The 24562-nt window shown below is 39.4% G+C and overlaps 1 protein-coding gene across 7 annotated transcripts in view; it reads left to right on the top strand.

Annotated features, from left to right (window-relative positions):
• The window catches only part of R3HDM1 (R3H domain containing 1), a 114299-nt gene that overhangs the window by 73475 nt on the left and 16262 nt on the right, over nt 1–24562 (top strand). For all 7 annotated transcript variants that reach the window (XM_060016886.2, XM_060016884.2, XM_060016885.2 and 4 more), the window contains one exon: nt 2814–2965. In XM_060016886.2, coding sequence (XP_059872869.1) covers nt 2814–2965 — 152 coding nt within the window. The remainder of the gene's footprint in view (nt 1–2813; nt 2966–24562) is intronic.

The following is a 24562-nucleotide window of genomic DNA, read 5'->3' as shown; positions in this document are numbered from 1 at the left end:
TCTGTGCACCCAGTGCTGGGGGACCGGGTTCAATCCATGGTCGGGGAACTAGATCCCGCATGCATGCTGCAACTAAGAGTCCGCATGCCGCAACTAAAGATCCTGCGTGCCAAAACTAAGACCCGGTGCAGACTAGACTAAATAAATAAATAAACAAACAAATAAAAGAAAGATTAGTTTAACACTGGAAAATTAACTGATGGATTAACTATAAAAAAAAGAAATATAAGTTTAAAATAAATTACATCCTCGTTAGTGTAGTTTTTAAAAATGGAGCTAGATACTGAAAGTGTTTCAGAGCTAAGACAATTATTTTCATTTCTATAGCATACTTTTTTACAAGTTATAAATTATTTTCTCATGGTATTTCATGTAATCCTTCCACTGGGTGAATGACTGTGAGATGTATTGCTCTGATAAGCAGTGAATGACAGGCTGCTTCATGCTTCCTACTACATTTGGTTAGATAAGCTAGGTGGTAATAAACTGTCATCTAAAAAATAAGCCCGAAGGAATTCCCTAGCAGTCCAGTGGTTAGGACTCGTTGCTTTCACGGCCAAGGGCCTGGGTTCAACCCCTGGTCGGAGAACTAAGATCCTGCAAGTCATGCATCACGGCTGAAAAAATAAAAATAAAATTTTAAATTAACAAATAAATAATAAACCTGAAAAGTCATCTACTCAGTAGAGTATATTCTGCGGCTGTACATTCTCAAGTACGGTTTCCTCTCTTTTGGTACTTCAGTTTTTTCTTTACCACTAGTTACAAATTTATTCTGTAGCTTAAATCATCTAGATTGAGTTGCCATTTTTCCTAGATCTTGCACATACACTAACTTAGATAGAATCAGAAATAATCTTAGGATGTTACACTGCCTCAGTAGACAAAAAGACTGAAATATATTTTGTCATAAAAAATTGGATAAATCAAACCAACAACTTTATCTTTGCTGCTGAGCCAAATTGAAAGTAGTTTAAGAGATTACTGTGTATTTTGAAAGAACTAGTTACTAGTTTAGAAACATGTTATATAGGCAAGACTTAGAAGTTAATCATCAACTTATAAATCACAGAGCCCAGGTATAGAGAATGATAAAGTGGTTAAAGAACTAAGGCTCTGGAGCCAGTGGGCATGGGTTCAAACCCCGACTTTTCTCCTTACTAGCTATACAACGTTGGGCAAGTTATTAACCTCAATTTTTAACCCCTTCTATAAAACAAGGATGATAAAAGTAACTTCTTAGGGTTGTTAGGAAGACTTGATGTAATAATATACATAAAGTTCTTGGAACAGAACCTGAACATGGTAGTAAGTACTCGGTAATGTTAACTTTGATTGTCATCACTGTTACTACTGTTGCTGACATCATCATCAGAAGCTTTTACACAGGCTTTATTTACCAAAATCATTGTAATGCAACTAATGTGGTGCACTTGTAAATTACAAAACCATTATGCCGTTGTGGTTTCTATTTTAGAAACTGGAAACTAGAGAAATGAATCCATTATGTTCATGTGTTTTTTTGTGTTTTTTTTTTTTTAATTTATTTATTTTTGGCCACGTTGGGTCTTCATTGCTGTGCGCGGGCTTTCTGTAGTTGCGGCGAGCGGGAGCTACTCTTGGTTGTGTTGCGCGGGCTTCTCGTGGCAGTGTCTTATATTGTTGCAGAGCACGGGCTTGAGGCCTGTGGACTTCAGTAGTTGTGGCGTGAGGGCTCAGTAGTTGTGGCTCGCGGGCTTAGTTGCTCCACAGCATGTGGGATCTTCCCAGACCAGGGATCAAACCCGTATCCCCTGCATTGGCAGGCGGATTCTTAACCACTGCACCACCAGGGAAGTCCTGATTATGTTCATGTGGTTTCTATGTAGATGAATGTGGAAAACAGAGAATTGAAAGATCCACTGTTCATCAGATGCCTGCTGTGCTAGATCCTGTAAATGGAGATTATAATGGAGATGATACCCCTCCTGAGGTGGAGGTGGCATCCTCTTTTTGCAGATAATGAACTCTGGGGCCTCAGAATCTGAGTTAAGTCGTTTGCCCAGTGTCACATATATAGTAAAATTGATGGAGTCAGTATCACATCTAGATATCTTAAGCTTCAGAGCTCACACTTTCTGATCCAATGTATCTCACTAGTACCCCATCTGAGTTTTACTTCGCTCTACCTGAGGTAAATTGCATTACTCTTTCCATGTGAAAGGGTCATCCTTATTTGGAAACTGTTTCTTTTTTAAAATAACTTCTGGGACTTCCCTGGTGGCACATTGGTTCAGAATCCACCTGCCAATGCAGAGGACATGGCTTCGATCCCTGGTCCGGGAAGATCCCACATGCCGCGGAGCAACTAAGCCCGTGCACCACAACTGCTGAGCCTGTGCTGTAGAGCCCGTGAGCCACAACTACTGAACCCGCCTGCCACAACTACTGAAGCCTGCACACCACAACGAAGAGTAACCCTGGCTCCCTGCAACTAAAGAAAGCCCGCGTGCAGCAACAAAGACCCAACGCAGCCAAAAATTAAATAAATAAATTTTTAAAATAAAAATAATAAGATAACTTCTACTTTGGGATGTGAGTCATAACTCCTAGCCTACTGTACTATTGATAAATGCTAGCCAAAAACAATAACCAGCTAAAAGGAACATTGAAATAAAGTGGTAATGCTGTAACTAACTTATCAGGACAGCCTATTGGCAGTTTTACCTTATTCCTAACTGCTCACACTTGAAAGTTTATGGAGGCTGGAGACATTAACATTTGCAAGGTTTTAAAGAACGTTTTTTGCCTTTAAATTGCCTTTCAAATTTTAGGTTTCACTGCCTCAAGGTTCTCAAGGAATTGCCCATCAGACTTATCAACAGCCTGTTATGTTCCCTAATCAGTCTAATCAAGGATCTATGCCTACAGCAGGAATGCCAGTTTACTATAGCATCATTCCACCTGGCCAACAAAATAATTTAAGGTGAGTATGAATAAAAAGCCTAATCTTATAGCTCCTCATTGTTTATCAGGATTGTGGTCTGTTGCTAATTTTAAAGTTGCCTAAGGGGCATTACCTGAGATCATTCTCTAATCTAGAATAGAAAAACTACAATACAATCTATTTATCTAGCATTTTTTTTTTTAACAAAATCAGTATAAGCAAGGCATTCCATATGTAAACCAATGGAGAATCAAATTTTCTCTCATGTGCCTGAAAGTAGTAGGCCAGTCTCCTTTTACTCACCTAAGTGGAATCAATAGTTGGCCATAGATCTTAGAGTTAAGAGCGTTTATGTGTTAATATTTAAGGTTTTTGTAAGAGTCTGGGGAGAATGTATTTCCTGTACATAACTTCAAGAGCAAAATATCTTGCTGGAATCTTTCAGGCTCTGGGGAGCTCCTTTTTCATCAGTAAGAGGAGGGAGGCATATGAGAAGCAAATGATAGTAGGTCTATATTAAAGCAAGTCGTGAAGTATTCCATTAGCCACTTAACTTAAAAGAACAGAAGCTTCTCTGATAAGCCTAATGTGTTAAAAAAAAAAAATAGTCTTCCTTTGAGTTGGGTACTTTTAGTCTGCTGTTCAGAGTGGATTACAGTCTTTCATTTATTCTCATGACATTTCTGTAAGGTTGCCAGAGTAGCCTTGGTGCTCTTTTTAATAAGGAGTCTGAAGGTAGAATTGCTGATAAGAGGCTGTCACCCAGTTATGGTTACAGATGGTATTTAGAGGTGAAGAAGGGGTTGCAGTACTTGCTTCATTGAATCTGTTTGGGAAAATGGGGACTTGACTCTCATTTTATTTGTTGTCATAAACACACATACATACACACCTGAGGAACTCACATATTTCCTCCTCTCTGTGGATACCACAAACTGAAAAGGCCCAGGCTTTTTAAACAAGTTGGTTGAAATCTCACAGGCAACTTTGGAGTTTTATACAATGATGAGCCCCAGCTCTTTTGTGGTAGAGCTGCTGCACAGTGAAAATTTAAAAAAAAATTTTGGGGGGGCCTCACTGTGCAGCACGCAGGATCTTATTTCCCGGACCAGGGATTGAACCTGCATCCCCTGCAATGGAAGCACGGAGTCTTAACCACTGGACTGCTAGGGAAGTCCTGAAAATAGAAATTTATACTGTGTTAAAATTTCCCATTATTTTTTAAAGCCTTCCAGGTGATTCTTCTGGCAATAAGAGTTGAGACTCACTGACCTATGCTAACCAGCCCTTTTTTTCATCTGTACACTTCAGCTATGCACAAGTCTCCATAACCAGTAATATTTTACACATTTGCAAGAAAGTCATAATATCTGTCATTGTAAAATTTCATCCAAGACCCAGTGTCCTAAGGTAAAACTCTGTCGATTACTCCATACCAGCAAGTATAATAAATCTCAGTTTGTTCACAGGGGGAAAGTATATCTTAAACTCTAAGCTATAGGGTCCTGATCCAAACACACATGTTTATACTAAAACATTACCAGATTATAAGATTTCTGTAAGAACACTAAGTGAGCCTTTGTTCTGAAAAATGTCTTCCTTAGCTTGAGTTGCTTAGCAATCCATTTTCTTGTGGCGGCTCCTTATGCAGAAAAGTGGAATTTGAATTATCTTTACTTTCAGCTCAACCAATCAGTTATCACTGAGGCAATTTTGTGTTTGGATTGGATTGTGTTGTTATGTGTACTATGAGGATTTAGCATGGCCTGATACAAATCATGTGTCTTGTCACTTTCAGCAAGCCATGTACCGGTCAGAGAAACTAGTTTTACAACAAATCATGGTATTTCTGTCTATGATGTAGAGAAAAATCTAATTTCATTCCTACAGTCTGCAAAAATGGGCAGGCTAGTTGGATAATATTTTCAAAATGCTCCCATTTGGGTTTTTTTTGTATTACCATTTATTTGCCCATTTTTATCTTGAAACTCAAAAGGAGAATATACTTTTGTCTTTGATCTGCAATCTCAAAGCGCCAGCGTACAGAGAGGGGAACTTGAAGAGACTGTAACCTTTATTTTTCAGAACTCTAAAAAAAAGGTTTCACAGAATCTTTATGAAATAATGAAAAAGAAAACCTACTTTTAAGTCTTTTTCCCTTTTCCATCTGCATAGTCTGTTTTTCCTCATTTTGTAAACTAGTATCCCTCTAGTGTCCCCTTTGTCCTACTTCTGGAACTGTTTTGGATTCCTTTAATTTCTCCTAAACTTCTAGTTTTGCATTTTGGTTTTTTGTTTGCCTCAGCCATCCTTTGAAATAATTGTCAATAACAGAGTCTCAATCTGAACCACATGTTTTAGTGAACTTTTACTTCTGTTGTTATTAAAAGGGAATTTGTTAACACTTAGCCTAGAGAAATAAAATGTAATGAGAAAGTTACTTCTGGTGCTAAAACATTGCCTTTTCAGAATGTTTATTTTCTCTTCATTGGATATAACAGCTTTTGTTTATCACCAAAATTAATTAGTAAATTAAGTTATATGGACAAAAATAATTTTAAATAGGAAGGGAAGAGGATGCTTATAGCTATTCCATTTCTTGTAAACTCACCAAAAATGAGTGATAATAGTAATTTTTTAATATAAATTTATTTATTTATTTTTGGCTGCATTGGGTCTTTCTTGCTGCCCGTGGGCTTTCTCCAGTTGCAGTGAGCAGGGGCTACTCTTTGTTGAGGTGCACAAGCTTCTTATTGCGGTGGCTTCTCTTGTCACGGAGCATGGGCTCTAGGCGCACGGGCTTCAGTAGTTGTGGCATGCGGGCTCAGTAGTTGTGGCTCACGGGCTCCGGAACGCAGGCTCAGTAGTTGTGGCGCACGGGCTTAGTTGCTCCATGGCATGTGGGATCTTCCCGGACGAGGGCTCAAACCCTTGTCCCCTGCATTGGCAGGCGGATTCTTAACCACTGCACCACCAGGGAAGTCTCTATTTTATTTTATTTTTTTGGAAGTCTCTATTTTAGATTAATAATTTTTAAGTAGATATCTTTAAAGAATAAGGAGGAGAGGTGCTATTTCATGCAAAAATCTTTTCATTTTTCAGTCTCTCTCAGTGAGTTTCTATTGGGCAAAATAATTCTCCTGCATCTACATTTTGTCTGTTAAAAGAGTGTTTTCTCTATTTAACTTGTTTGGGTCTTCCTGATTATACATACAATACAGAGTCATTGTAGAAAATTTGAAAATATAAAATTTTCAAAATGTAAAAAAGGGTGAAAAAGCAAATCAGCTACAATCTCACCACTCAGAGATAATCACTGTTAAATTTTGGTGTCTTCATTCAAGTTATTTTTCAGTGTACACATAATATGTGAACTTTGTTAGGAATCATATATTCTAAACATTATATTTTCTATATTTTTAATTACATTGTTCATAAGCTCTGGTTTCAAAATTAAACCAGGGACTTCCCCGGTGGCGCAGTGGTTAAGAATCCACCTGCCAAGACAGGGGACACAGGTTCAATCTCTGGTCCGGGAAGATCCCACATGCCGCGGAGCATCTGAGCCCATGCGCCACAACTACTGAGCCTGTGCTCTGGAGCCCATGAACCACAACTACTGAGACCACATGCCACAACTACTGAAGCCTGCGTGCCTAGAGCCCGTGCTCCGCAACAAGAGAAGCCACCGCAATGAGAAGCCCGTGCACCGCAACGAAGAGTAGCCCCGCTCACCACAACTAGAGAAAGCCCACATGCAGCAACAAAGACCCAATGCAGCCAAAAATAAATAAATAAATAAATTGTAATGAATAAATAAGCCAGCCCCACAATGTGGCCAAAATAACAAATAAAGAACTCTAAGAAGGAAATTACAAGTTTTGCAGTTCATGAAGTCTTACAGATAAAAGGTCAAGAAGAATATTTATTCAAAAATAGGTAGTACTTTTTTGAAAGACAGAAGGGAAAGAACTTATGTAAGGAGAAATTCAGTTAGTTTTTTTTTAAACATAAGGAAAAAGGAGTACATCTCTTAATCTTCCCACCCACTTTTGAATTATTCGTTAGATTTTTACAGCTTTCTTCCTCAAGTAAATTTTAAGCTTTTCCAAATTGTTTCTCAAAATCCATCCTTTCTTCACAGCCCAAGAATTTGAATGGCTTGCCATTTTATTTGTTATTTCTTCAGGCCATAGGTAACCTAGATAACAAGCGATCCCCTGAGATACTCCAAGTTTAGGAAGCAGAAAAGGTTTGTGTTGGAAGTGCCCCTTTGGCATATTCTATTTATTTTATTTTGTGAATAATTTCTATTCCTTGAGAGTGTGTTTTATACTGCTGTGTAAAACAACTCTTGTGTTTCACACTCCTGTGTAAAGCAACTCCTGTGTTTTACTTATCAGTGTTGGGGACAATATCAGACATGTTGATGAAAGGATCTTAAAAACCTACATCCTCTTGATTTCCATTTCCAGCCACGATAGAGTAGTAGAAACCAAATTTATCCTCCTACCATAACTTTAAAACTAGAGACAAATACATGAAACAACAGTTTTCATTAGGCAGTGAGGGACAGTAAACCCTGAGAGAGGGAAAACAAACAAGTGAGTCTTCCGATTGCTCCAGCTTGCTGCCTGGGGAGAGTGTCCTAGCCACATCTCAGGGAGGAGGAACCCAAGCAAGACCCTCTGTCTAAGTTAAGGAGATGGAATTAGGAGTCCCAGGAAGCCAAGGTGGCTTAGAGTTTGCAGGGCAGAATACTGAAGAGAAGAGGGTTACAAAGAGGTTGCTCTGGAGATCTAAGTGGGACCCTTTTGAGTCTTAGTTGATTGCTGACTGGTGCATTTATGTGCAAAAACTCCCCAAGGCAGGGAAAAGAGCCATTCAAAAGGAACAGGCAGAACAATCCCTGAAGCTCACACAAGGACAGGAAGAGTTTAAATTCCTACCAGCCAGTATGTCAAAACCTCATAACACATGAGGCATTGAGTAGAGGACTTAAAAGAATACTGTCTCAGTAGTGGAGGACAATTAGCCTTAGATTAAAAGCTGCTCTGGTCCTGCCTTAAACAAGCAGGACCCAAAAGGATTAAATTGTCTCCAGATAACTGTGGCTCAGAACAAAGCTCAGAAATATTATTTAAAAATACAAGGGGGACTTCCCTGCTGGCGCAGTGGTTAAGAATCCGCTTGCGGGCTTCCCTGGTGGCGCAGTGGTTGAGAGTCCGCCTTCCGATGCACAGGACACGGGTTCGTGCCCCGTTCTGGGAGGATCCCACATGCCGCGGAGCGGCTGGGCCCGTGAGCCATGGCCGCTGAGCCTACGTGTCCAGAGCCTGTGCTCCGCAACGGGAGAGGCCACAGCAAGGAGAGGCCCGCGTACCGCAAAAAAAAAAAAAAAAAAAAAAATCCGCCTACCAATGCAGGGAACGCAGGTCCAATCCCTGGTCCTGGAAGATACCATGCCACAGAGCAACTAAGCCCGTGCCCCACAGCTACTGAGCCTGTGCTCTAGAGTCCACGAGCCACAACTACTGAGCCCGCACACCACGACTACTGAAGCCTGCGCACCTAGAGCCTGTGCTCTGCAATAAGAGAAGCCACCGCAGTGAGAAGCCCATTCACTGCAACAAAGAGTAGCCCCCGCTCGCCGCAACTAGAGAAAGGCTGCGCACAGCGATGAAGACCCAACACGGCCAAAACAAACAAAAAAAAAAACAAGGATATCCAACAGTCAACAAGGTTAAATTCATAATGCCTGGCATCCAATCAAAAATTAGGAAGTATGCAAGGAAGTGAGAAACTAATAAGGCCAATAATGAGGAAAAATCAGTCAATTGAAACTGACTGAAACAATGCCAGTATAAAATTCAGACAGGAAGAAGAACTAGGAAATAATGAACAGAGCATCAGTGCTTTTCAGGGGGCCTAATGCATGTGCAATTGGCATCCTCCAAAGAGAGAAAAAGGGCGGACAAAAAAATATTTGAATAGTAATGGCTGAAATGTTTCAAAATTTATGAAAATCATAAACCTGCATATCCAAAAAGTTCAACAAACTCAGGCAAAAGAAATATGGAGGAAACTTTTCAAAACGTTATAAAGAGAAAATTGTAAAAGTAGCCAGAGAAAAAAAGACACGTTACATATAGAGGAACAAAGATAAGACTTCGATAGACTTCTTGTTAGAAACAATACAAGCCAGAAGACAGTGGTACAACATCTGTATTTGGGGTTATGAGAGAAAAAACAGAATTCTATACCAGTAGAAATATTTTTCAGAAACAAATATGAAATAAAGACTATTTCAAACATGCAAAAACTGAAACAATTAATCACCAGCTTACCTGCACTGCAAGGAATGTTAAAGGAAGTCTTTCAGACAGTAAGAAAATTATACCAGATGGAAACTGGCTACACAACAGAATAAAAATGAAAAGTCAAACAATATACTGACTGGGACATCAAATATCTGAAAAAGTACTTCTGTAGAGAGGATATGAAGAATTCTCAAACCTCAGTAATTTAAAAAAAAAAAACACCTTCAGAAACAATTTGTTTAAAAAGTTAAACCTACGTGTGGAGCACTGCTATACAATAGTTAGAGGTACATGGTGAGGAAAGTTGTGGAAACTTAGTGATGTTCTTTTCTTAATCCAAATGGAGGTTACATAGTTCTTCATCTTATAATTCTTTAAAATGTATAATATATTTCTGGGTACTCTTGTTGTATATATATTTCAAACCCCTAAATAGGTAATAAAATCATTAACTATGGGGGAAGACTTTAAGAGATAAGGGGCAAGAGAATGGGAGGAGAGGAACTGGAGACACTAAATAGAGACAACTTTTGAGAATTGCATCCCTAAAGGGAGCATTGAATTTCAGTAGTATATGGGAGGGGAAAATGAGGTTAAGAAAGTCCTGTTATTAATTGAAAAAAGAAGTGTTTGCATGCTGAAATGAAAGACACCAGAAAGAGGTGTGTTGCTATAGGAGAGAGAGGGTAGAGTTGTAAGGTCCTCAAGGCGGATGAGAGTAAACACTCAAACGGAAAGTCGGTTAGCCATAAATAAAATGCAGAGGATTTGCGTATGGTAAATGGAGGAAAAGCAGAGTGCATGGGCTCAGATATTAGTATGTAGATAGGTGTGGTGAAGAGTTTATGAAAATACTTTTCTGACTGCTTTATTTTTCTCACTGATTTAGGATTCAAGATATGAAGTGCGTTATCAAAGAGTAGATGAATGTTTTAAAGGTTGTTTTGATATAAAGATTCAGCACAGTTACATTAAGACAGATTTCAAAAAGAAAGCATCAAGATGTGAGGAAATGTGACAGATGTCTGATAAAAGCTTATAAACATCTGTATCACTTCTGTATGTTCTAGAATGATAATATTAATGATAATTATTTGTAGAGTTCTAGAATGAACTCCACAAATAATTCATGGAAATAAGTAGTTTACCCATTTGACAAGAACTAATAATAAATTATCACATGAGAAAATGTTCACTCTCCCCAACAATCTTAAGAAATGAGAACTAAGGCAACCTTAACCAAAAAAGGAGGACAAAACAGTTAACACTAAGCAGAGAGACAAACATTGCTGGGTGCTAGGTATATGAAAACTGATTCTATAAATCAGTCTGATGATATTTAACAAAACATGAAACTGCTGTACTTTTTTATTCTGTAATTCTACCTCTAAAAGGTTTACCACAAATATAATCCACCCCCAAAATTAAAATTGCTCCAAAAACAAGTTGTAAAAAATGTTGTTATTCATAGGAAAATCCAACAAAAATGATCCAAGAGAAATATGGAGTAACCTTTGAATAGTTTACTTTCATTTTTAATTTTTATTTTTTCTGCTAGGCTGATTAAATTTGGTTTAAATTCTGGTGAAATTTGCTCAGGTTGTCACAGATGGTGAATCAGTCATTGGGACTATTGAGATTCAGAGTGCTTGTTTTTTGTTACCCGCTTCAGTCTCTTTAATTCATTATTAAAGAATTAAACGTGTGATACCCAGACTACTATAGTCCCCAAATGGATTATATCGATTACTTACAGCATCTTCAGGGAACACAGCACATGTCTACTAAGCAATGTTATTAAGTTCAGGAAGTTTGTTTGACTATCACTGGCAGTAAGACGTCAGATGGTTTAAAAAGGCAGAAAACCAAAGCACACCTTGCCAAATATTCATCAGTTTTCAATGACATCATCTTTAGTAGTCACTAAAAACTGTAGCACATGTGAGACTTGCTTTTCAAGTGAACTAATTATTGCTTAAGAAGAATACACTGGGTCCTATTCTCCCATCAAAAATAATAATAATTTGAAATAACAGTCATTATATTTGCAAAACCATAAAGAGAAGAGATGAATGATAGCAATGACATTTTTATGTAGGGTTTTGAATACTATTACTTTTCCTAAATCATCAACCATTTTGTGGGTGACTTCATATAATATGACTTCTTTGTGTGTACCTTTTACATATGCACCGTTTTTGTCCGTTCTACTATTTCCTTATTTATCTTTTTTGTAAACAGCATTATTGAGGTAAAATTCATATACCATACAATTCACCCACTTAAGTGTACTGCTTAATAGTTTTTCGTATATTCACAGATGTGCAGCAACCATCACCACAGTCAATTTTAGAACATTTTTCTCTCCGGAAATACAAACAAAAACCCTGAAGTAGGGCTTCCCTGGTGGCGCGGTGGTTAAGAATCCACGTGCCAATGTAGGGGACACGGGTTTGAGCCCTGGTCCGGGAAGATCCCACATGCCGTGGAGCAACTAAGCCCACGCGCCACAACTACCGAGCCTGCGCTCTAGAGCCCATGCTCCGCAACAAGAGAAGCCACCACAACGAGAAGCCTGCGCACCACAACGAAGAGTAGCCCCCACTTGCCACAGCTAGAGAAAGCCCGCACGCAGCAACGAACACCCAACACAGCCAAAGATAAAATAAATAAATTTATAAAGAAAAAACAAAACCCTGAAGTAGAAGCAAACCAAGTGTCCGTCAGCAGATAAATGGATAAATTAAATGTGGTGTACACATACAGTGGAATATTATTCAGTCTTTAAAAGGAAGGAAATTCTGTCACATGCTACAGCATGGATGAATCTTGAAGACATTAAACTGTGTGAAGTAAGCCAGTCAGAAAAGGACCAATACTGTATAATTCTACTTATTTGAGTTACCTAGAGTCATCAAATGAATAGAATCAGAAAGTAGAATGGTGGTTGCCAGGGGCTGAAGAAAGGAGGAATGGGGAGTTGCCATTTAATGGGCTTATTTTCAGTTATGCAAGATGAAGAGTTCTGGAGATGGATGGTGGTAATGATTGTGAAACGATGTGAATGTGTTTAATGGCAGTGAGCTATATGCTTAAAACGATTAAGTTGATAAATTGTATGCTATGTGTATTTCATCACAGTTTTTAAAATTTTAATGTGAATATACTGATGAAGGGGGAAAAAAAGGAAACTCCGTACTCTTTAGCTATCACCCTCCAACCCCTCCACCACCACCATCATCTCCTAGCCACTAATCTACTTTCGGTCTCTGTAGAGTTCCCTGATACGGACATTTCATATCAATGGAATTATGTGTAGTCATTTGTGACTGGCTGCTTTCACTCAGCGTAATGTTTTTAAGGTTCATCCATGTTGTAGCATATTACCAGTAGGTTACTCCTTTTTATAGCTGAATAATACTCCATGGTAGGGATATATCACATTGTGTTTATCCATTTGTCGGTTGATGGACATTTGGGTTGTTTCCACCTTTGACTACTGCTGTAAACGTTAGTTTGTACATTTTTGTGTAGACATCTGTTTTCATTTCTCTTAGGTATATACTTGGGAGTGGAATCACTGGGTCATGTGGTAACTGTATGTTTAATCATTTGAGGATGATGTTTTCCAAAGCAGCTGCAACGTTTTACATTTCCATAAGCAGTGCATGAGTGATCTAATTTCTCCACATGCTTCTTTCTTAATATAAATTATTTATTTTGTTTATTTTTGGTTGCGTTGGGTCTTTGTTGCTGCACGCGGGCTTTCTCTAGTTGCAGCAAGCGAGGGCTACTCTTCATTGCGGTGCACGTGCTTCTCATTGCAGTGGCTTCTCTTGTTGCAGAGCACGGGCTCTAGGTGTGCAGGCTTCAGTAGTTGTGGTGTGCGGGCTCAGTAGTTGTGGCGCTCGGGTTCTAAAATGCAGGCTCATTAGTTGTGGTGCGTGGGCTTAGTTACTCCGCGGCATGTGGGATCTTCCCTGGGCCAGGGGTCAAACCCGTGTCCCCTGCATTGGCAGGTGGATTCTTAACCACTGTGCCACCAGGGAAGTCCTCTGCACATCCTTTAATACTTGTTAATTATCTGACTTTTTTATTATAACCATTCTAGTAGGTGTGAAGTAATATCTCGTGATTTTGATTTTGATTTTCCTGATGACTAATAATACTGAATGTCTTTTCATGTGCTTTTTAAGCCATTTGTATATTTTCCTTGGAGAAATGTATATTCAGATCCTTTGCTCAATTTAATTGGGTTGTGTGTCTTTTTATTGTTGAATTGTAAGTGTTCTTCATATATTCTGGTACAGGTCCCTTAACAGGTATATAATTTGTAAATATTTTCTCTCTTTCTGTGGGTTGTCTTTTCACTTTCTTGATGCAGTCCTTTCAAGTACAAAAGTTTTTCACTTTGATGAAGTCCATTTTATCTTTTTTTCTTTTGTTGCTCATGCTTTTGATATCATATCAAAGAATTTATTACCAGGTCTGTGATCACCAAGATTTATGTCTGTATCTTCTAAGAATTCTATAGTTTTAGGTCTGACATTTAAATCTTTTTTTTTTGGGGGGGGGTGGTTTGCGGTACGCGGGCCTCTCACCGCTGTGGCCTCTCCCGTTGCAGAGCACAGGCTCCATATGCGCAGGCTCAGCAGCTATGGCTCGCGGGCCCAGCCGCTCCGCAGCACGTGGGATCCTCCCGGACCGGGGCACGAACCCATGTCCCCTGCATCGGCAGGCGGACTCCCAACTACTGCGCCACCAGGGAAGCCCCTAGGTCTGACATTTAAATCTTTGATCCATTTTTAGTTAATTTTTTATATGGTATGAGACAAGCATCCAACTTCATTGTTTTGCACATACTATTTAGTTTTCCCAGTGCTATTTCTTGAAAAGACTGTTCTTTCCCCATTGAATGGTCTTCGTACCCTTATTGAAAATCAGATGATCATAGATGTCTGGGTTTATTTCTGGACTGTCAAGATTGCTCTTCTAAGATTGCTCTACTAAGTAGAAGATTGCTCTTCTAATCTGTTTATCCTGTGCCAGTGCCACACTGTATTGATGAAGTTTTGAAATCAGGATGTGTGAGTCCTCCAGTTTGGTTCTCTTATCAAGATTGTTTTGGCTATTCTGGGTCCCTTGCAGTTCCATATGAATTTTGTAATCAGTTTATCCATTTCTACAAAGAAGTCAACTGGGATTCTGATGGAGATTGTGTCAGATCTGTAGATTAATTTGGAGAATTGGCATCTTAACTATGTTAATTCTTCCATTCCATGAACATGGGATGTTTTTCAATTATTTAGATCTTTAATTTCTTTCAACAATGCTTCTGTAGTTTTTAGAGTTGATTTTTCACTTGTTTTATTAAACTTATTCCTAAGTGTTTTATTCTTCATGATGATACTATGAATGGAATTGTTTTAATTTCATTTTGATTGTTCATTGGAAGTGTATAGAAATGCAGATTATTTTTTGTGTACTGATCCTGTACCCTACAACTTTGTTGAACTCATTTACTAGTTATAATACTTCTTAAATAGATTTCTTGGGATTTTCCATATACATGATCTTGTCATCTGTGAAGAAATTGTTTCATTTCTTCCTTTTCAATTTGGGTACCTTTTATTTCATTTTCTTGCCTTATTGCTCTGGCTGGAACGCTTAGTACACTGTTCCATACAAGTAGTGAGAGCTGACATCCTTGTCTCCTTCGTGACTGGACAGCATTCAGTCTTCCACCTTAATAAAGATGTTAGTTGTGGATTTTTCATAGGTACTCTGTATCATGTTGAGAAAATATAATGTATTACATTAATTGGTTTTCAGATATTATAAGACCCTGGCATTCCTGGGATAAATCACACTTGGTCAGATTTTAGCATTTATATTCATAAGAGATATTGGTCTGTGGTCTTGTGGTGCCTTTGTCTGGTTTTAGTATTAGGGTAATATAGAATGAGTTGGGAAGTGTTCTCTTCTATGTTTTTCGGAAGAGTTTATGAAGAATTATTGTTAATTTTTCTTTAAATTTTTGATAGAATTCAATGGTGAAACCTTCTATGCAGGGGCTTGTGTGTGTGTGTGTGTGTGTGTGTGTGTGTAAGTTGTTTTATGATTACTACTTCAATCTCTTCATTTGTTATAGATCCATTCTGATTATCTGTTTCTACTTGAGTTCATTTTGGCAGTTGGTATATTTCTGGGAATTTGATCTATTTTCTTGGTATACAATTTTGCATACTATTTTATTATCTTTTTTATTTCTGTAGTCTAGTAATCGCCCCTCTTCATTTCTGACTCTGATAATTTGAGTTTTCTCTCTTTTTTTCTTGGTCAATTTAACAAAAAGTTGTTAATTTTGTTGATCTTTTCAGTGAACCAGCTTTTGGGTTTTACTGATTTTCATCTTGTTTTTCTGTTCTCTATTTTGTTTATTCCCATTGTAATCTTTCTTATTTACTTCCTTTGGCTTGCTTTTGGTTTGGTGATCTGTCCCCCAGCCCTCCACCCAATGTCTTAAGATGGAAGTGTAGGTTATTGATCTGAGATCTTTCTTCTTTTTTAATATTGGCATTTACAGCTATAAGTTTTCCTCTAAGCACTGCTTTAGTGGCACTCCATAAGATTTGGCATGTTGTATCTTCATCTTCGTTCATCCCAAAGTATTTTCTGGTTTCTATTTTGATTTCTTCTTTGACCTGTTGGTAACATAGTATTGTGGTGTTTAATTTCTACTTACTTGTGTGTGTCCCAAGTTTTTTCCTGCTGTTTATTTCTAATTTCATTCCATTGTGGTTGGAGAACATACTTTGTATTATTTCTATCCTTTTAAATTTACTGAGGTTCATTTTATGGCCCAGCATATGGTCTATCGGGAGAATATTCCACGTACACTTGAAAAGATTGTATATTCTGTTATTGTTGGATGGAGTGTTCTGTAGATGTCTCTTAGGTCTGATTAGTTTATAGTATTGTCCAGGTTTTCTGTTCCTTGTTGATCTGCTGTATTGTTGTTCTATTCATTATTGAAAGCGGAGTGTTGGGAATTCCCTGGCAGTCCAGTGGTTAGGACTCCCTGCTTTTACTGCCGTGGGCCTGGGTTCAATCCCTGGTCTGGGAACTAAGATCCCACGAGCCACACGGTGCGGCCAAAAAAAAGGCAAGTGGAGTGTTGAAATCTCCAGCTACTATCATTGAATTGTATATTTCTCCTTACATTCTTTTCAGTGTGTGTTTCATGTATTTTGGTGCTCCTTTACTAGGAGCTGATACGTTTACAACTATTATATTTCCCTGACCCTTTTTCATTATGAATTGCTTTCTTTATCTCACACAGTTTTTGTTTTAAAGTCTGTTTTGTCGGATATTAATATAGACATACCAGGTTTCTTGTGGTTACTGTTTGTGTGATATATCTTTTACCATCCTGTTATTTTCAGCCTTTGTGTCTCCTGTAGACAGCATATAGTTGGATCAGTTTTTATCCTGACAATCTCTGTCTTTTGATGGAATCATTTAATCCATTCACATTTAATGTTATTATTAATGTACTTGGCTTATGTCTGCCATTTTGCTTTTTGTTTTCTATCTCCTGTGTTTGTTTTTTTATTCTTCCTTTTCCTGCTTTCTCTTGCATTAAATGAATATTTCCTAATGTAGCATTTTAATTTCTTTCTTTCTATTTTACTTTTCTAGAGGATTTTTGTTAGTGGTTTTTCTAGGGTTTACGATATATATCTTAACTTATCCAAGTCAGCTTCTGATTTACACTAGTTTAATTCTAGTGATATAAAGAAAAGTTACTGCTACACTGCTCTATTCTCTTTCCCCCCTTTTTTCTGGTATTCTTGTTATACATATTATATTAATATTACAAACACAATACATTGTTATAACTATTACCTTACCATCAGTACGCATTTCCTTCGCCCATACAGCTTTGTTCCCACCCACATTCTTCATGCTATTATTGGCAAATATGTTTCATTTGTATATGTTATAGGCCCAACATTATATTATATACATATTATTTTATACACTTGCCTCTAAAATCAGAAGAAAGGAGGGAAAATATGCATTTCTACAGTCTTTCCAATTACATAATTACCTGTTCTTGGTTGTATTAGTCTGCTCAGGCTTCCATAACGACTGGGTGGCATAAACAACAGAAATTTATTTTCTCACTGTTCTGGAGACTGGAAATCCAAGATCAAGGTACCAGCAGGGTTGATATCTAGTGAGGCTTCTCCCCTTGGTTTGCAGATGGCCACCTTCTCATTGTGGGCTCATTTGGCCTTTCTTCAGCCTGTGCAAGCAGAGGAAGAGCAAGTTCTCTGATGTCTTTTCTTATAAGAGCACTAATCTCATTGGACCAGGGCTCCACCCACATGACGTCATCTAACCTAGTTACCTCTTCATGGCCCCATCTTCAAATACCATTACATTGAGGTTAGGGTTTCAACATATGAATTTGGGAGGGATGCAAGCATTCAGTCCATAATACTGTACTCTTTATCTTTTTGTGTTTGTTCTAATTAGTGCCTATTGTAAAGTGCCTATTGCCGTCAACAAATTCACAGTTTGTATTTACTAAGGAAAGTCTTAGTTTTGCCATCATTTTGAAAAATAGCTTTGCTGGATATAGGAATCTTTGTTAACAGGTTTTTCCCTTGACCATTTTGAATATGTTTTCCCACTGCCTTCTGACCTTCATCTTGTCTGCTGGGAAGTTAGCTGTTAATCTTACTGGGGTTACATTATAAGTAACTAGTCATTTTTCTCTTGCTGCGTGTCTTTGACTTTCAGCATTTTTACTATGGTATCTCTTTGGATCTCTGCATTTATTCTGCTTAGAGTTTGTTGAGGTTTCTGGATGAGTAGGTTATTGTTTTTCAATAAATTTGGGGTGTTTTCAGCCATTATTTCTTGGAATGTCATTTCTGCTGCTTTCTCTCCTCTCTGATAATCCCATTATACATGTGTAGGTTTATTTAACAACACCCCACATTTCTCTGAAGCTCTTTTTTCTGTGTTCCTTTTTCTCTCTGTTCTTTAACTTATATAATCTCTTTTAATCTGTCTTCCTCCACCAGGGCTCGAACCCGTGTCCCCTGCATTGGCAGGCGGATTCTTAACCACTGTGCCGCCAGGGAAGTCCCAATATTCTCTATTTGTTAATGCAACCTTGTCACCATTCCTTCTTTACTTCCCTATGCATGGTTTCCTTCAGTTTTGTGAACATGTCTGTAATGGCTACTTTACGGCCTTTCTGATAAATGTGAAAAATCTGTTCTTTCTCACAGGCAGTTTCTGTTCCCTGCTTGCATCCAAAGTATGGATTACACCTTACTGTTTATTTTCATGCCTTGTAATTTTTTTTTTAATTAGACATCTTAGATAATGTATTGTAGCAGGTCTGGTTATTGTTGTTCACGTGTTAATTTGTTTAGTGACTGACTGGATTATTTTAATGAAGTCTATTTAAACCTCCCACCACCAGCAAATGTTCAGCCTCTGATTTTTTTCCTCAAGCAGGGAAAACTATTTTGGGTATTCTCACAGTCATCCTGGAATCACAGTGGTTTCGGTTGGACTCTTGTTTCTCTTTTTCCTTGACAGCATCCACTAACTGCTAGCTGATTACCCTGTTGTTTTCAATAATGAACTGACTCACAAATTGCTCTACAAAGTAATTCAATCAAAATCTGTCTCCTTTGAAGAAAAAGTTTCTGTAGTCAATATTTGATTTTTATTCTGACATAAGGAAGGCTCATTCCTGCTGTCTTTTTACCTGTTTCCCTCTTGCAAACTAGCAAGCCTACAGTTTAGCCTGAATCTTGAATCTCCTCCCAGTTGTCTTTACCACAATTATCACTGTTCCTGAAAGCATCTGTAGGCTTGAACTTCGTCCCACTCTGTTGCAATTAAAGACAGTTCTTTTGGGGCTTCCATGGTGGTGCAGTGGTTAAGAATCCACCTTTAATCCAGTAGTTCTATTTCTAGAAATTTATCTGGTTGAAATACCAGCACAAAGGTGCAAAGATAATGCTAAAGGTGTTCACTGCAGTATTATTTGTAATTAATAAAAGCTGGAGGGCTTCCCGGGTGGCGCAGTGGTTGGGAGTCCGCCTGCCGATGCAACGGACGTGGGTTCATGCCCCAGTCCGGGAGGATACCACATGCCGCGGAGCGGCTGGGCCCATGAGCCATGGCCGCTGAGCCTGCGCGTCCGGAGCCTGTGCTCCGCAGCGGGGGAGGCCACGGCAGTGAGAGGCCCGCCTACCGCAAAAACAAACAAACAAACAAAAAAAAAAAAGCTGGAGGGCTTCCCTGGTGGCGCAATGGTTAAGAATCCGCCTGCCAATGCAGGGGACACGGGTTCCAGCCCTGGTCCAGGAAGATCCCACATGCTGCAGAGCAACTAAGCCCGTGCACACAACTACTGAGGCTGCACTCTAGAGCCCACAAGCCACAACTACTGAGCCCGCATACCACAACTACTGAAGCCTGTGCGCCTAGAGCCTGTGCTCCGCAACAAAAAAAGCCACCTCAATGAGAAGCCCATGCACCACAACGAAGAGTAGCCCCCGCTCGCCACAACTAGAGAAAGCCCATGCACAGCAATGAAGACCCAACGCAGCCAAAAATAATAAATGAATAAATAAATTTTTAAAAAGACAGTTCTTTGGAGAATACATTAGGTGCTGTTTTATAGCCTCTTTTCTCCCCAGAAAAATCTCTGAGCCAGGGCTCAGAAGCTGGGGGTTTGGACAGTGATTAGCTTCTCTAAAAGTGACACCCTATCCTGTGAGCTGAGCACTTGGTAGAGGGTGGGGAGACCACAGCCTAGGATCACTGGCTTACCTCTCCTAGTGTGAAAAATCACCACTTCAGGAGCTGGGGCAAGGGTGATCAGGCCAGGGCCCCAGTATTCTCTGCATATCACACCCACAGTAGACCCTCTGTTGTACAAGTGGAGGTTGGGTGGAAAGGAGTTCCCGCCTCTCATGTTCATTCACCCCAGATTTAGCTTCAGCAACAGGTACCTGAGGGCAGGATGAGAAAGCTGACATACCACTCCTCCTAGGAAGAAATCCTCCCTCTGGCGCTGTGGGGAGAGGGAGCTCTGTGTTCTTGGCTACAGCTGTCTGGAGTAGAGTCTGTACTTCACTAAACTGGGAGGGGCAGGAAGGAGTAGTATTGGTTCAGATATCAAACTCACTTTTCGTGTTTGTTTCTGGTTTTTTTTTTTCGGTACGCGGGCCTCTCACTGTTGTGGCCTCTCCCGTTGCGGAGCGCAGGCTCCGGACGCGCAGGCTTAGCGGCCATGGCTCACGGGCCCAGCCGCTCCGCGGCATGTGGGATCTTCCCGGACCGGGTCACGAACCCGTGTTCCCTGCATCGGCAGGCGGACTCCCAACCACTGCGCCACCAGGAAAGCCCCAAACTCACTTTTCTTACTGAGTTTTCATACATGTTCTTGAATAGATGTTTCTAGTTTGCTCTTCATCCTTAGGATCATTTCCATAGGGTTTCAATGGTTGCTTTTTTATAGCTTTCACCACTTTCAGTGGGGAGAGCAGACGGGTAAACTCATGCTGTCATGCCAGAAGTCAGTCTCTAATTGGTGAAATTTGATTCAAAAAAGAAGAAATTATATTGTTCTGGCATCCTGTCTTTTGAAATTATATTTAAAAGATTTTATGAAGCTGTTTGAGGAATGGGATACCTGTTCTTCAGCTGTATCACACAGGCATACAAGCATCGTCCTCAGTGCCAGTGACAATTTCACGGTCTCACAGACTTAATAAGCAGCTAAGTAATTGTTAAAAAGAGCACCTTAGGATCAGCTATACTAAAGCTAAAATTACTGTTTGGTGAATGTTTGTAACCACTTCAGTGAGCTACTAAAGTGATACATCCGTTAGCTCTGCACTGACAGAGCTGCTTGATAATAACCAGTTTATACTAGTGGGGTGGTTAGAGTATGGCCCTTCTCAAACTCAGTCATTCTCCCAGGAGCACCACAGATATCTTTGTGGTTGATTGTGTTTGATAATAGCTACCCTTATATTTCTCAAGCCAAAGGCATCTTTTATGTGAACTGTGCAGTGCAGACCCTTGGGTCTCATTCAAGTACTTGAAAACTACAAAGTTCATTTTAAGGAAAATGTTAGCCCTTACTGCAAGTAATTCTACATCCTACCTATTTTTTAACAGGAAGTAATCCTCTCTTCAGGCAAGATTTCCCCGTCAGCTTCTCAGTTTGCTGGTAAAATTATGAACTGCGTTTCATGTCTTCTATCAAAGGACTAAATTCCTCTATAATTAACTACGTGCTTTAAATTCAACATAGAATACAATTATGATATGCCTGTAACCCAGCGTCTGCCAGAGGCTTAAATGTTTGCTTCCTTTGTCTTCCTGGCAGAGTCTTAGTATCCTCTGGGTTCACCAACTTGTCTTAGCTGCCGGGAAACACAAAGTAGATTCGGTTCTCAGTGAACACAACAATCTTATCCCAGATGTCCCTACACCATTTCTGTTTTGCTTTTAAGTGTTTTCTCTTCTCTGTTTTTTAGTGTACTCAGTTTTTTTTTAATCTTTCACATTGGAAATAGGTGAGCTATAAATGAATACTTCTAGGAATATAAACATTTAACCAGAAAGCCTAGAAAAATTGGCCATTTGCATGTAAGGAAAACTCCAAATATTGTTCAATAAAAGTTTTATTTGGCATTTATTTTCGTTAATTGAGCATATAGTTTGGTCAAATTCTAATTGGTTGAGGGTTTGTTTATATTGTCCTAGCTAGATATCCTCATCACAAAAATACATAAGGTAGAAGTCACCTTGAATTGCAAAGAGCTTATAAGGCAGAAAGCTAATATTTTCTTCCAGAGACAGCGAACCTGACTGAAGTTTACCCCTCAAATGAATTGAAGGTGACTTATATTTCAGAAGATCAGTGTAATTGTCTTCACAGGGCATACTGTGACTTCTGAAGGAGATTCAGATTATTAGTTGATATTAAATCCCTGATGCAGCATTTAAAAGTTGAACTTTTCGGGCAGTTTCCATAGGGTATTTTTAGTGATTAGAATTGTTAAATGCCTGTGTGCATTTTTGGAAAAGTTAACTGCTACTGTCATGTTCATATTATTCTCTCAATCTTTTTTCTTTTCGTATGTAGTTTTTTTGGTTTTTTAAAATAAATTTATTTATGTATTTATTTTTGGCTGTGTTGGGTCTTTGTTGCTGCGCGCAGGCTTTCTCTAGTTGCGGCAAGCGGGTCTACTCTTTGTTGCAGTGCACGGGCTTCTCATTGTGGTAGCTTCTGTTGTTGCAGAGCATGGGCTCTAGGCACACGGGCTTCAGTAGCTGTGGCACGCGATCTCTGTAGTTGTGGCACACGGGCTTAGTTGCTGTGCAGCATGTGGGATCTTCCCGGATCAGGGCTCAAACCCATGTCCCCTGCATTGGCAGGCGGATTCTTAACCACTGCACCACCAAGGAAGTCTTTGTATGTAGTTTTAACATAGTTGTGATACTATTGGATATTTTTTGTTCGTGTGGTGTAGAGTTTTTCACGTCATTAAAAATTTCTTTGTAAATATAATTTTTAATGTTTGATTTTATGAATATACAATAATTTATTAACCCTGGTGAGCAACTTGAATTTCTTCATTTTTATAGGGTCTTTAGAGTGGGATTAATAGATCATAAGATATGACTGTTTTTAAGTTCCTTGGTACATTTTTTTAATGTTTTTGTTTGTTTGGGTTTTTTTGTTTTTGTTTTTCTCCGGTACGCGGGCCCCTCACCGTTGTGGCCTCTCCCGTTTCGGAGCACAGGCTCCGGATGCGCAGGCCCAGCGTCCATGGCTCACGGGCCCAGCCGCTCCACGGGCATGTGGGATCCTCCCGGACTGGGGCACGAACCCGTGTCCCCTGCATTGGCAGGTGGACCCTCAACCACTGCGCCACCAGGGAAGCCCTGTTTGTTTGTTTTTAATAAATTTATTTATTTCTGGCTGCGTTGGGTCTTCGTTGCTGTGTGCGGGTTTTCTCTAGTTGCAGCAAGCGAAGGCTGCTCTTCGTTGCGGTGTGCAGGCTTCTCACTGCAGTGGTTTCTCTTGTTGTGGAGCATGGGGTCTAGGCGTGCGGACTTCAGTAGTTGTGGCTTGCGGGCTCCAGAGTGTAGGCTCAGTAGTTGTGGCGCTTGGGTTTAGTTGCTCTGAGGCATGTGGGATCCTCCCATACCAGGGATCGAACCCGTGTGCCCTGCATTGGCAGGCAGATTCTTCACCACTGTGCTACCAGGGAAGTCCCTTTTTTTTTTTTTCCTTTGGCTACCTCGGGTCTTTGTTGTGGTGTGCAGGATCTTTTTTTCTTTCTTTCTTTTTTTTTTTTTTTTTTTTGGTTGTGGTGCACAGGCTCATTTTTGCAGCATGTGGACTTCTCTCTAGCTGTGGCACCTGGGCTTCTCTCCAGTTGTGGTGTGCGGTTTTCTCTCTCTAGTTGTGGCATGCAGACTCTAGGGCACGTGGGCTCTGTAGTTGTGGCGTAAGGGCTCCAGAGCACGTGGGTTCTGTAGTTTGCAGCACTTGGGCTCTCTCGTTGAGGCACGCGGGCTTAGTTGCCCCACAGCATGTGGGATCTTAGTTCCCGGACCAGGGATCAAACCCACGCACCCTACATTGGAAGGCAGATTCTTTACCACTGGACCGCCAGGGAAGTCCCTACAGACATTTTTAAATACACATAATTGTAAACAGAAGTGTACTGAACCCCCATGTACCCATCACTTAGCTTGTACATTTATCAACTAATGACTAATCTGTTTTCATTTAAACTTCTATTTCATCCTCCTCCCATATTATTTTGAAATAAACCCAGGTATCATATTATTTTCATTCACGAGTATTTCAGTATAGGTATCCCTAAAAGGTTTTTTTAAACCTACTTAACTTAATAGTACTGTTTCACATTCTAAAAAATTTAACAGTTAATTTCTTAATTATATCCAATATCCAGTTGGTCTTTGTATTACCAGCTACCTCACAAGTACTGCTTATGTTTTCACACATTTGTCTTGTAGAGTGTCCCAGAGTCTGGATTTGACTGATTGTGTCATCATGGTGTTGTTTAACATGTCTCCCTGTATTTTCTGTAATTCAGTACTTGGATCTAATGTAGTATTTTTGATGCAGTTATGTGAGATGTAAATGCAAAAAGTTGTTAAAGCTAGATTAAGAAATAAAATACCATGTAAAGAAAGTTGATTTAAATGATTAAAAAAGGGTGGTAAC

Source organism: Delphinus delphis, chromosome 7 (genome assembly GCF_949987515.2).
Source record: "Delphinus delphis chromosome 7, mDelDel1.2, whole genome shotgun sequence".
NCBI lineage: Eukaryota > Metazoa > Chordata > Mammalia > Artiodactyla > Delphinidae > Delphinus > Delphinus delphis.
This window is presented reverse-complemented; position numbering and strand designations above follow the sequence as displayed.